Source organism: Paralichthys olivaceus, chromosome 24, assembly GCF_024713975.1.
Source record: "Paralichthys olivaceus isolate ysfri-2021 chromosome 24, ASM2471397v2, whole genome shotgun sequence".
Taxonomy (NCBI): Eukaryota; Metazoa; Chordata; class Actinopteri; order Pleuronectiformes; family Paralichthyidae; genus Paralichthys; species Paralichthys olivaceus.
The window spans coordinates 6,191,070-6,204,187 of record NC_091116.1 but is presented as its reverse complement, the minus strand read 5'-3'; the positions used below and the strand labels follow the sequence as shown (position 1 = coordinate 6,204,187).

General features: G+C 41.3%; 1 protein-coding gene across 6 annotated transcripts; it reads left to right on the top strand.

Moving 5' to 3' along the window:
- The first annotated feature begins 87 nt into the window (after nt 1-87).
- Nucleotides 88-12,987, top strand: LOC109640210 (X-linked retinitis pigmentosa GTPase regulator-like). 6 transcript variants are annotated; one of them, XM_020104082.2, is made up of 17 exons: nt 88-246; nt 1,085-1,210; nt 1,382-1,474; nt 2,349-2,411; nt 2,496-2,654; nt 2,807-2,956; nt 3,334-3,492; nt 3,729-3,884; nt 4,006-4,130; nt 4,536-4,727; nt 4,898-5,057; nt 5,220-5,314; nt 5,420-5,479; nt 10,136-10,324; nt 10,409-10,457; nt 10,837-10,952; nt 11,702-12,987. In XM_020104082.2, exons 1-17 carry the CDS (start codon nt 216-218, stop codon nt 11,906-11,908), a joined length of 2,130 nt encoding a protein of 709 aa, XP_019959641.2. In that variant the 5' UTR covers nt 88-215; the 3' UTR covers nt 11,909-12,987. The 6 variants fall into 6 exon arrangements, with proteins under 6 accessions (XP_019959641.2, XP_019959640.2, XP_069376836.1 ...); XM_020104081.2 differs by having other exon boundaries at nt 10,834-10,952; XM_069520735.1 differs by lacking the exons at nt 10,136-10,324; nt 10,409-10,457; nt 10,837-10,952; nt 11,702-12,987 and adding exons at nt 6,076-6,484; nt 8,650-9,043.
- The last annotated feature ends 131 nt before the right edge of the window (nt 12,988-13,118 follow it).

The window sequence follows — 13,118 nt, the reverse complement described above, 5'->3', positions numbered from 1 at the left end:
ATTAGCACAATAAACAAATGACCATTACAGAACAATCTGAATACAGCAACAAGTGGAATATAAAAAAAAATCCGCCATGTCCCTTTAAGGGTCACGTTGCCTGCGTCGTAACCTAGGAGACGTTTTGTGTATTTCCGGGTTGTTGGGCGTCGGAAAACAAGAGGGTCACCAACACGCCCGGGACACCGAGCAAAGCGGATTAAAGCCCAGCAGAGATGGCGGGGGAGGCTGAGGACGAGATACCAGGTCAGAAACAACCCTCGGCTCTCCGTCCGACCGTCACTCCGGCTCGTAACGAACCGTTTACAACTCAAAGAGCCTCACTTAGCATCACCGCTCGGCTAATCAACGACCCAGGCAGTGGTTAGCTTCTGCTTTAGCTCACTGGCTAACCGACAACGAACAACCTCCTTCCTCCGCTTCAATCTCTTGGTTATTTCTTGTGCAGTCTCTTTATTATGTGGAGTGTTGTGCTGTTGTTGCTATTTCTGTTTCCCTTTACCTCCTCCTCCACGGTTAAACGTTCATTTTGGAAACGTGCTCAACAGTGAAACATGAATACGTTTCCGATGCCTTTTAAAACCTCATATTACAATATCATAATACTTCCACTTAACTATATCAAAAGGTAATGTTGGGTTGGGCTTTATTCTCTCATTTAACAAACATTATCATACATTTATTTGTTTTACACAAGTAATACATAACATTTCCAAGCTTCCTACAGAGCTTTATATATATATCTATAACTCCTGCTTCTTTATCCACAGATTACATTCCTAATTATCCATTCATCATTAATTGATTGGTTGGTACAGTTAGGAGCTTAATTGATTAGTCTGTTGATTGACAAATTAATTATCAGCAACTATTCTAATTGTTTAAAGTCATTATCAGGCAAACCTATTCAAACTTTAATAGTCACTTTTTATTTTTTAGGTATATACAACTGTTGATAAGATAAAATAAGATATTTGATTATGCCATCTTGGGTAATACTCACTGTTTTCTGATGTTTTATGGATATGTGATGAATTAATGAAGTGATCAATATCTGGACTTAACTTGTTTTCTCTTCTCACAGAATCAGGAGCAGTTTTTACATTTGGAAAGAGTAAATTTGCTGACAATGTCCCCAGTAAATTCTGGCTTAAAAACGACGTCCCACTCAAAATCGCCTGTGGGGATGAACATACCGCCTTAATAACAGGTAAGAGACACTGTAAAGGTTTCAAACTGTATCGGACAAGTGTTTGAAATGTGTTTTCATCAACCATGCATGCAAGACCTAACACCTGATACTTGGCTTTTCCTGAGTAGGACATTTTTCTGGTGCTTACTATGAAACTAATTCAAAGACTTTGTGTTTTGGTCTCTGCAGAAAATGGGAAACTCTTTATGTTCGGCAGCAACAACTGGGGCCAACTCGGTCTGGGATCCAAACTGACTGTGAACAAGCCGACGTGTGTCAAAGGTCAGTCTTTAAATAGCTCCCCGTTCCTTATTCATTACTTAAATGGAGTGAGTATTGTGTGTTTCCACTGACAGCTGCTTTCAAACTCCTTCAGGAGAAGTGAAGAGGGAGTCATTCTTGATTCTAAACACAAAGCCCCATACTTGATAACATATCTGAAAGAATGAGATCTATATGTATGATATATGAAGATCTCTCATTTTTTAAATTCCATTATGTGAATTCTTATTTGCCGAGATATAACTAGGATTAGGAACATGAAATGTAAATGGGTAAAGAAAGAGACTCATTTTACATCCAGTCTTTTTAATCTTGAGAGTTCTGCTGAAGGGGAACTATAAATCCAATCCGGGGGGGGGTAGTAATCTGCTCTAATCTAGAGACAGAGACAGAGGGAGAGATTTCTGTACTGGTAATAATAAATAATACAGGGAGAAGCAGGTTTAAATAACTAAATTCATTCACCAATTATTAAACCTTTAAATTCATTAAACAAATGTTAAAAGTTTTGCTTGGAAAAAATGGAAAACTATTTCAAAACAACACTAATGTGTAAATTTCAGTATTAAAGTTATTTCCCAGTTAAAATGAAATAAAAAAGTTAAAATATACGCTAGCTATCCTAAATTAATACCAACTAAATTATCCTCTTAGTCTTAACTTTAAGACAGCATGGATGGGAAGTCCTAAAATGAATGAAATCAAACACCCCACTGAGCTTACCTGTCGTCCCCACGACAATTTAGTGAAGTCCATGGAATGATTGAAAGCACTGAATACTTCTAATAAGAAGACCTTGAGTTAAGAGTTTAAGAACTTTCTCAGATTACCCGTTAAACACTGTTTACCAAAAATATCATTCAAATAATTTCAGCTCTGAAGTTTGAGAAAGTTCAGCTTGTGGCCTGTGGAAGAAACCACACTCTCATCTGCACCGGTCAGTCTCTTTTGATTCAGTTAAAGATTACATTTGAAACCTTCCTATCGCCTTTTTTAAAAAAGGATTGTGTTTCCCCTGCAGCTCAGGGAAAAGTGTACACCTCAGGTGGGAACAGCGAGGGTCAGCTGGGGCTCGGCCACTGCGAGGAGAGGGCGGCGTTTCAGCGTGTCGATTTCCTGGATTCACACGGACCATTCAAAATGCTCGCTGCTGGGTCAAACACCTCCGCTGCTCTCACAGGTGAGACTCAGCTCATGTGAAATGTCATTTGAAATGTTACTACTTTTCATTCACAGTCAGTAAATGTGTCTATCATATGACATATTTCTGTACTGCTCAATAAATATCACAGATTAGTAAACATATAGTTTTTTTTCTCCTGCCCGTCACAGAAAGTGGTAAACTCTTCATGTGGGGTGACAACACTGAGGGTCAGATCGGTTTGGGGAAGGAGAGTCATGCCACCTCACCACAGGAAGTCAGCGTGGGACAACCGATCAGCTGGGTGTCCTGCGGATACTACCACTCTGCCTTAGTGACGGGTGAGCAGAGACAAGGTCAAGGGTCATCACGTTTCAGCTGACGATTCACAAAAAGGGATGAGTGGGTGTAAGATAAACCAATAATATGACAGAAGGAAACATAAAACATCTCCAGGAAATCCTACAAATTAAATGATGTGGTAAATTATATACTTATTCTTTGTTTCTTTGCAAAATAATTAAGAAATTGATTTGAAACACATTTAATTGTGATTCTACCAAACACAGACAAATGAATAAACAAACTCCACTCGCTCATAAAGGTCATGAAGTATGGCTGAAAGTTCTGGAAGTGCTTAATTTTGTAATTTTGTTTCTTTCGATGGAAAGTGCAAACTTAAAGTTGGATCAAATGTTTTTTTTGCTATATGTCTCAGTTGACGGAGACCTCTACACGTTTGGAGAGCGTGACAGCGGCAAACTGGGTCTGGGCACTGGCCAGTTGCAGAGACACCGAGTCCCTCAGGTGGTGAAGAGCATCAAGGAGCCGGTGACACAGGTGGCCTGTGGGGGTGGACACACTGTGGCATTAACAGGTAACAGCCAACATGGGAGATGAACGCTGACCGCACAGGGTGTCTGCAGATTGAAAGCATGGTTCAAGACAGTTGAGGCTAATCTGATCATTTAGATTGTTTTGGTGCATTCATTCTTTTCAGCTCTAATTAACTGGAAACACAAGAAGACCTCAGATACAGAAGATAATCGTATTGATTATTTTATAACATAAATGTTTAAGTTCATGCCTTATTGTGTCTGCCGTCTCCTCCAGAGGACGACGTGTACACGTTCGGCCTCGGTCAGTTTGGACAGCTCGGTCACGGGACGTTTACATTCGAGTGCCGGCTGCCGAGTCCGGTGGAACACTTCAGGAAGGTACGGGTCTGTCAGGTGGCCTGCGGGGAGAATCACACTGCACTCGTCACTGGTAAATGCTTCCTGTTTTTATTATGTAGCCTCTGTTTCAGTGCATCATCTAAATCATCATCGTCCCAGTGTTTTGATCAAAATTCTGCTTTCTGAGATGCTGCTGTTCTGTTTCTCTTCAGATGGGGGTTTGCTCTACACATTCGGAGATGGCAGACATGGTAAACTGGGCCTCGGAGAAGAGAACTTTACCAACCAGTTCAAACCAACTCTGTGTCCACGCTTCCTCAAGTACAATGTTCAGGCAGTAGGTGTTTTAATAAGTAAAATAAAACATTTATACATATTTTTTTTATTTTATTTATCCAAATGTTTTAACTGACCACAAGTCTTTAGAATATTGACATTTATTATATTAGATTTTTAGTTAATTCTTTTATTGCATTTTATTATTTTTATGTAGCTATTATTTTGTTTTTAGGTATTTTATTTGAAGTCATTTATTTAATGAATTTATAAATATTTAATTTCTCCATTTATTATTTATTAGTATTTTTTTATTCATATTGTTTTATGCATTTATTTGAGGTATTTATGATTTATTTCATTTTTCACTATTACTGAAAATAATTTGGGTCTTAATGTTATTAGTAACATGGTTATTTATTATGGTATATATTACATTTTGTGATGGTTTTTTGTATGAGTCCAGGCTGTGTGCGGAGGCTGTCACATGGTGGTGTTGGCTCAGCCGAGGAATCAGAGCTGCAGCGAAGTGACTCTGGAGGAGGACGACGTGACGGAGGATTACCTGGAGAGGCCGTACGTGGAGCTGCTGGGGGACACGGGCGACTCTTCCATCCTGCAGAGGAGCCTCTCTGCTCGGGTTCGCCGGAGGGAGCGGGTGAGGGCACGGAGGCAGGATTATTCCATAGCTTTTAAACAAACAGGATTCTAGTTTCCAAATTTTGATACAAGGCAGCATTTTGTTCTTATCACACATGCAGAAACATTCTTCTTTGGCACGTGTATAACCTTGTGATTCCTGCTCATTCAAATGGTCTTTTCCTGTAGGAGAGATCTCCAGAGCAGTTTGGTACCATGTTCCGCAACCTTCCCGCCATGAAACCCCCCAGCCACACCATCCCGCCCAGACTGCCTCCACCTGAGCTGACCCACAGAAAGGTGCTCAACGGCACTTACAGACACGGAAACGCAGGGTCAAACCACCAGGGTACCTACCTCACCTCCTCCTCCTAATCCTCCATTTCATGTTTCATAAATATACAAATTTTAATTCAGTACTTGACACTGTGGGATCAGGGAGAATCAGGAAACATCCGGTGCAAAATTGGACATTAGACTAACATGGCGTGCCTTTTTTCTGTCACGTCAGCGCAGACAGGGGGCGATACAGACAGCCTTGTGGAGAGCGTGACCGACAACGACAGCGTTAAAGGTCTGGGAGAAACCACAGACTTCCTCAACATGGTGAGAAATGAGCTGATCCCAGCAGCTGTTCTTTATTTGACCTCTGACCTCAGTGAAGGTTCAGTAGATTATTTTCAATAACTTTTGTTTTTTTTCTCCTGATAGACGCACGTGATGAAGATGGACCCCAGTGATAAAACACTCACTCTGTCTCCAGTCCAGAAGGTAACATTTCCTGTCATACACTTATCATCTGTCATATTTGTTTCCTAATATAAACCGGAAAGAGGCAGTCATCTTTTACACTTGGTAATAAAAGAGAGAAGAGACATCTAAAAGGAAGTATACATCAAAATGTTTCTTCCTCGCTTGTTTTCCTTCATCAGGTGGAATCTGTGGTTTCTTCCAATTTCTTCATACAGCACACAGTTCATCAATTAGTCTTGTGACAAGTATATATATTCCCATTAATATAACGTTATAACATTTCAGTCACCATAATAGTTTTTATAAAATACTTCAAAAATTGTAAAATGTTTTGCGTTTATATATCCACACATACATAGAAAAATAGACACTGATTATAAATGAACAGAAACTTCCTGAATAATTTCTGTTCTTCCCCGTTCTTATTCACCATATATAATCATCCACCTTTAACGGTATATAAAATATCTGCTTCGACTTCTCTCTTCTTCTGTTTTTTTCTTGTTTATAAATATCTGATTTCCTGTCTCTTGATTTATCTGCATGTCTCTTTCTCTCTCTCTAATGCATGCCTCTTTTTCCATCCTCTTTTTGCTTTCTCGTGTCGGGGATAGAGGAAGGGTGAGCATGGTAAGACCACTGTGGGACAGAAAGAGAACCAAACAAAGAAGAGAAACCTCTCGAAGCAGAGCAGTTTCTCTTCCACTTCCCCATCTCGTAGGAGCGAGACTGTCTCTCCTCATCAGGCTATGCCCGCCAAGCTCTTGAGGAGCCGCAGTGCTTCACAGAGACAGAAGACAACAAACCTGAATAAAGAGAATCTGATGGGAGAGCTGGAGAGGACACCCAGTAAAAACAAACCTCTGAATGTAGAGGACGTGAGGAAGGCAGCATCTAAGCAGCAACCCAGGTCAGCTGAGGGTAAAAGCAAGCTGATAGAGGTTGGCAGGAAGCAGGTTCCAAGTTCTAAACAAAGTCCTGAAACAAAAAAGACAGCTTCAGGTGTTGGTTCTGTGGCCAAAGGTAAGCAAGCGCAGCCTAAATCTTTAAAAAGCAAACCCATAATCATGCAGAGTCATCAAGCAGGGGTTAGTTTGCCAAGTAAACGCAGTCGGAAGGATTCGTCTGGCTTTCACCTGAGTGACGCCTTGGATGAGGAAAGCACGGGAAGCGTTCAACAGGTTTCCGGGATGAAAAGAGATCCTAAAGCTAAAGAGGTCTCCAATTTGTCCAAAAAATCTAAGAATGAGAAAAACAAAAAAGAGGCTCAGTCAGAGCCGCCAGATCTCGGTCTGTTCGCTGCGACCGCCTCACTCGCAGCCGGAACAGTGTTAGCACATGAAGTGGAGTCCAGAAGCCAGTTTAGCTCTCTGTCGTCATCGGAGAGCAGCCATGGTGTCCTGAAAGACAGCGTGAGGAAATTAAGAAGCGATGACTCTGAATCTGCCGATTTGAGCCACAAATCTGCAGTTAGCATCAACATTACACCTGCCTCTGAGAGTCCTGGGGTGAGGACGCATCAAGACGAGAAGGTGACGAGTCAGGATGAGAGCGAGGAGCAGACAAACGCTGCAACAGTCAAACAGGAAGAGGACGAGGATGAAGATGAGAAGGGGCAGAGAACGAGTGCAGACATAAGCGAAGAAGAAGAGGAGGAGGAGAGCCAGAGTTCCGAGAGAGTCCCAGCAGAGGAAGAAGATGAGGAAGACAGCAACACTCTTCAACCTGAAGATGAATCGGAAACAAGCAGGGATGAGACAGAGGACGAGAGTGCTGCTGAGAAAGAGGAGGAGGAGGAGGAAGAGGCAGGAGGGAGTGAAAGTGAAGATGAGACTGAAGAGAAAGAGAGCAAAGGAGATGATGTAGAGGATGAGGAGGAACACGAGGAAGCATCCAGTCAGGCGACAAAAAGCAAGGGGGGAGAGAGTGAAAAGGAGGAGGAGGAAGGTGAAGAAGAAGAAGAAGAGGGGGATTCAGAAAGCGAGGGTGAAGAAGAAGAAGAGGAGAATGAAAGTGAATCTTTAAAGTCTTCAGAGGACAGAGAGGAGAGTGAGGGAGAGGGTGCAAGTGAGGGAGAGAGTGCGGTTGAGGGAGAAGAAGAGGAGGAGGAGGAGGAGGAGGGGAAAAAGGAGAGTAGTGCTGAAGAGGAAGAGGGGGAGAGTACAGAGGAAGAAGAGAGCGAAAAAGAGTCCGAAAGTGACGAAGAGGAGGAGGGTGAAAGTGAAGAGCAGGAGGAGGGAGAGGAAGAGACAGATGAGGGAAAAGAGAGTGAAGAAGAAGAGGAGGAGGAGGAGGAAGAAGAGGAAGATGAAAAAGAGAGTGAAGAGGAGGAGGAAGAAGAGGAAGATGAAAAAGAGAGTGAAGAGGAGGAGGAAGAAGAGGAAGATGAAAAAGAGAGTGAAGAGGAGGAGGAAAAAGAGAGTGAAGAGGAGGAGGAAGAAGAGGAAGATGAAAAAGAGAGTGAAGAGGAGGAGGAAGAAGAGGAAGAGACGGATGAGGGAAAAGAGAGTGAAGAAGAAGAGGGAGATGTAGAGGGTGACAGTGAAGATGAGGAGGAGGATGAAGAAGAAGAAGAAGAGGAGGAGGAAGAGGTCAAAAAAGTCAAAAGTGCAAAATCAACAAGTAAACCTAGGTCAGGGTTCAAAGGTCATGCAGCGGGGGAGGAGGAGGAGTTTTGGGACGATGTTTTACCTCAGTACCTCAACCTGAAATAACACGGAGCTTTAAAATCATCATTATTTTATGATCAATTATTTTGTCAATTCATTTTCATTAGAAATGAAATATGATCCATCCTCCATCTTTAGACCTGGTCCCACAGAGACAATCTGTTTTATATTATTAATCATTAGATAGCACTACGTGTAATATAAGTGTTGTAGAGTTGTGTTTGATCAAATTGCGTTAGTAGTATTTCAAGTATTTCAGAAAGCACAGAAAACCTTGGGGAAGTCAGTATTATTCCATGACAGTACTACAAGCCTGCAGCCTCTGACTTCTTTAATAGTTGATTAATTGATTGATTCTTATTCCAAGAAACCAAAGTTAACATATCCAATTTTCTTTTTTTGTCTGAGCAACAGTTACAGAACTTTTGAGTTCGATATCATAGGAAATTTGGATGTTAGAAATATTCACATTTGAGGAGGTATGAAGCAAATTGGATTAAATGCATGAATCTGTTTTAGAGCCGGGACGTGAGGTGAAAAGTCCAACAAGAGCATCACCACCTCCCTGTACTTCCTGCTGCTGCAGTCACTTCCACACACTGTGCCTTTCTTCTCACATTTCTATCTATTTCATCATCTCATTCATTTCTAAAAAATGCTTTTCTACCGAAACTGTAACAGTGGACATTTTGAAAAGTGATGAAATGTGTCTCTGTGTATTTGCGTGTAAATGCTTTGTTTACTTGTCTTTGGAAGCATTTAGTTTTTTTTCTATTTTATTCAGTCCCTAAAACAATGATTCTTCACATGCGGTGCCTTAATCTTTGGCAAAGAAAAACATTGACACATACAGTATATGCCGAACAATCCCTCTTCTTAACTTTTTTTAATAAATGTCTGTTTAATTTGGTTTTATGATGTTTTTGTCTGTTTTTTTATTTTCCAAAATCTAATGGCGATGCAAGGGGTTGAAAATTAGGTGAGAGGTTGTAAGAACACATCACTGAAACACAAATTCAGATTCTGGAGGTTTTATTTTCACTTCTTCCCACTGAAGATTCATCCTTAAAGTTTGTAACATCCTGACAGTGTTGAGGAAAAAATGATCTTATCCCAAGTTCCTCTGGTCTCAACCTTTTATGCCAACATAGTAAATCTACAATATTGAGGTACTTAAAGATAAAACCCACATCCTTTAGCCCCGATACTTCACTGAGAACTCAATCAACAAGTGCAAGAAATTAATGAGACTCGTTTTAAAAACTAAAAAGTACAGTCCAAATAGGAGAGAACTGATCAGGTTTAGGGTTTATTATTTTTATTGCTCCATTAATTTCTTTTTCTATTCTATATTTTATGGAATGGTGGTAATAATAATAATTATAATAATAGAATAGTAAATATCAAAACGTCTGTCCCATGTTCCCAGAGTCCAAGGGGGTGTCTTGTTTTGTCAGACCAACACTTCAGATCCCAGGAATTTTCAGTTTACAACATAAAACTGAAAAGCAGCAAATCCTTATTAGCTTTCATCAGAGATTAATGACGTTTTCATTGGATGCTTGTCCCCTCCATGAATCTGATTTGTTGTGTGTTTGATCGGCCGGTTCCAGAAGGAGGTGGGGCTTGTTTTCTCTTTCCTGTCACGTCATTGTCTCTGTGTTTATAATCCCAACTGTAATCCCTTCCCATCATCCCCTGCTGTAGTCCGGAGCAGCTCAGAGCTGCTTGTCATCATATTTAGATCATATGTAGATCAAGATTTTCTACCCCTCTGCTCCACCCTTGAATATACAATGTAGATAGAGCTGTCCAGCACCTTGTCTCCACTTGTAGAGCTGGAAAATTACAGCAAGCTGTATCATCAGTAGACATGAGAGATAAAAATGCACCAACACCAACGTCCAAAACAAATGAACCTGAGACTAATTTCTTTAAAACATTTTAGAAAGCAGTGAGCTTTGATTCCCGTCCTCATGTCTTCAATTCTCGTTCTTTTTTGTAGGACTTGACGAAACCATTTAAAACGTGGAGCAAAGGTGAGGAGGAGGAAAAAGAGGCAGACGAGGGGAATGTTGAAGATGAAGAGGTAGAAGAGGAAGAGGAGAACGATACGTCGGCCGAGACAGAAGAGCCGTCCTCGCAAAGTTTGGAAGATCTGACGGAGAAATCAGCAGAGGAGACTCAGAGTCCCGTAGGTTCACAGAGTTGAATTCAAATGCATGATACTGATTCATGATTATTGTCGGTGCTAACATGTAAAATCTGATCTTTACAGAAATCGGACAAGCTCAAAGAAGAATCTGCGCCTGATGGAGAGCAGAAAGGTGACGTTTATTCTTATCCTTTGAATTTGGTCTTCGGTTCCGTGGTTTTAGGACATGTATGTAAATCTCCATTAGATAACTGGTTGGGGTTAGGAAATAATTGTTAATAGTTTAAGTTAAGTTTGACCTGCAAAGTTCAAGATGAGAATTGCAACATGGGATCACTGTTATCATCCTTTCGCCTTTTTTGTCTTTTCATTTCTACCTGCCTTTACCTGTAAAGGAAGACACGATCGTCTTGTGATGGACAAAACACCACCACCACCTTATTGTAGCTCAAGTGCATTTACTGTGTTTATCGATAAACGAAGAAAGGACTGAAATGAAAAGGACATGTCCGCGGAGAAGCTTTTGATAAAATGTCTCATCTCATCAGCAGCTCATATCACCGAGGAGCCTGAAACCACTGGTGAAGAGCAGACAGGCGACAGCACCAGACCAGCCAATGGGACAGCAGACGGCAACTCAAAGAGCCAATCAGGCTCCAACAAGAAGGTAGAAACAAGATGTCGGCCTGTTTTACGTGTCAGCTCACGTAACACATACATCACCTGTAGTGCTGGACAACGTAAATGTTGCATTACAAAATAACGATTGGTGAAACATGCGCAAAGTTTTCTTTCAAAGAGCGGATTCTTGTTGGGGGATCAAAGGAGAAGCTGTGTGTCTTATAAGAGCAGATGCTGTGGAGGGAGCCATCTTTCCCTTTCAAAGAAAAACACACACACAAACACAGAGTCCAAAAAAAGCTTTGACTCTGTGAGCTAATCACACTTTGCAAAATAAATCTTATTTTTACATTTCAAGTGGCTTCAAAACACTGCTCCTGTCTGAGGAGAGTTTTCTCTGTGTAGGTTTAATTTCCATTTTTGGACATTTTAACAGAAAGCAGCTCCCACACTTAACTAAAACTTCGATCATACATTTTCAGATTTGACATCTCTACAGGCTCCAGATTACTCTTTAAAATCAACTTCTTTCAGATAAGAAGCTGGTGACTCATCCTGTCTTTAGGTTTAAGACTCTATATTTTATACGCCGTACATCTTACCTTCTTTAATGACTTAACATCTTCAACTGCAGCTAATTATGTTGGTTCATGGGAGGCTTGATTCAGCTAAACTCAGTTTACAGCCTCTCATGCAATTTTTGTACGGCTGAAGTGACCTTTGCCCTTTGAAACTACACTGTTTACAGCAGCGTACACATTTTTCAGGGATTAACTTCCTCTCTCGTCCTGTAAGCTCTCCATCTTCAGACGCCTGTCCTTCTCCAGATCGAAGCAGGACCAAACCCCAGCAGAGGGCACTGTCAGCGGGGACACTGCAGAGCCTCCGTCCCCCGCCACCGCCGGGAGCAGCAACCCCGGAATAAACAGAAGTGGAGCACAGCAGAAATCTCCGTCCTCTGGCTCCAGAGGGCCTCGCTCTGGTGCCTGCACAGTACTGTGATCCCTGGATCTAAACTCCCAGGCGGCCGCAATTATCTTGTCAGACCAAAGTGCGAGAGGTTCGTGAGCAGCAGTGAACAAAGGATTCATAAGACACAGTGGGTGGTGCACAGTATCATCCAGCTCCCCCGGGGGTGTTCGAACTCTGCTGGGACGTGTGGATGTGAATACACTCAGCACGTCAGCCGGAAACAGTGGAGCCACACCACAGATTCCCAAAAATAAGAAGCTGCTGTCAGAGTCTCCGCTTGTCAGGAAGTTTGAGATTCAAGAGCAAATTTTACGCCCTCTGAAAAATCGTATTTTTTTAAAATCTCTAACTTGGCTGCAGTGATTGTAGATGTGTTCTCCAGAGTGTTGTTACCCTGTGACACCACTGTGAGGCGCTGGATTCACAGAAGTAACAGTGGACGACTACTGATACAGCAAAATCAATGATGCAAACCTCAGGGCTGCGACTATTGATGATGTACATGATTAATTGATTTGCTCATTAACATTCTGTCGATTGGTTCATCTATTAAATAACCAATAGTTTAAGCTCTATAAAGTTTAGTTTCATTGTAACTGCTGTGAATCCAAGTAACTTTCTTCATACTCCATACATGAAGCATGAAGTCAAATCTAAACCGTCGTCTACACAAAAACAAAAACTGTCAGGTTTAGATGTGATTAGATTTGTGCTTGTATTAGGAGCCACCAGCACGCCCATCTCTACAAGTGCAGCTTTAAAACCACTAAACTTTTAACCACTGTCTGTTCACAAGTGACCTACAGCTGAGCCTCCTCCACCAGTACGACCAGTACCACCACACTGCTGCTGGGAGGAGCTTAGCTTTCAGTTTTCTTCATTTGCTCTTGTGTGGTAAGTTTCCTACGCAGCAGCTGAACCTCAAACTGTGTCTCTGAGTTTTAAACTGTGAGGATGTAAGTATTGTTATTTATTGCGAAATGGTCGTGGAGCACATTTGCACTTTTGACGTGACGCATTTTCAAGAGTTTTATATTCTGATGTGATGATCTCATTTACCATTTGGGGATTTTTGTGATATCAGTAAAGCATTTTCATATAAAGCTGAACATGAGTAGTTATTTCTTTTGTTGTGAAATTAGTAATGAGTATTTTGCTTCTGTTAAAATATGATTATTGAATCTCAGTGGCAAGAAATATTGTAAAAAGTGTAAAAATGTAAACAAAAATATGCGTGAGG

Excerpts from the sequence above, each read along its gene's own strand:
- LOC109640210 (XM_069520733.1), top strand. The coding sequence starts at position 216 with ATGGCGGGGGAGGCTGAGGACGAGATACCAG. Across the intron at positions 247-1,084 it reads GGCTGAGGACGAGATACCAG|AATCAGGAGCAGTTTTTACA; the intron begins GTCAGAAACAAC and ends CTCTTCTCACAG. Across the intron at positions 1,211-1,381 it reads ACATACCGCCTTAATAACAG|AAAATGGGAAACTCTTTATG; the intron begins GTAAGAGACACT and ends TGGTCTCTGCAG.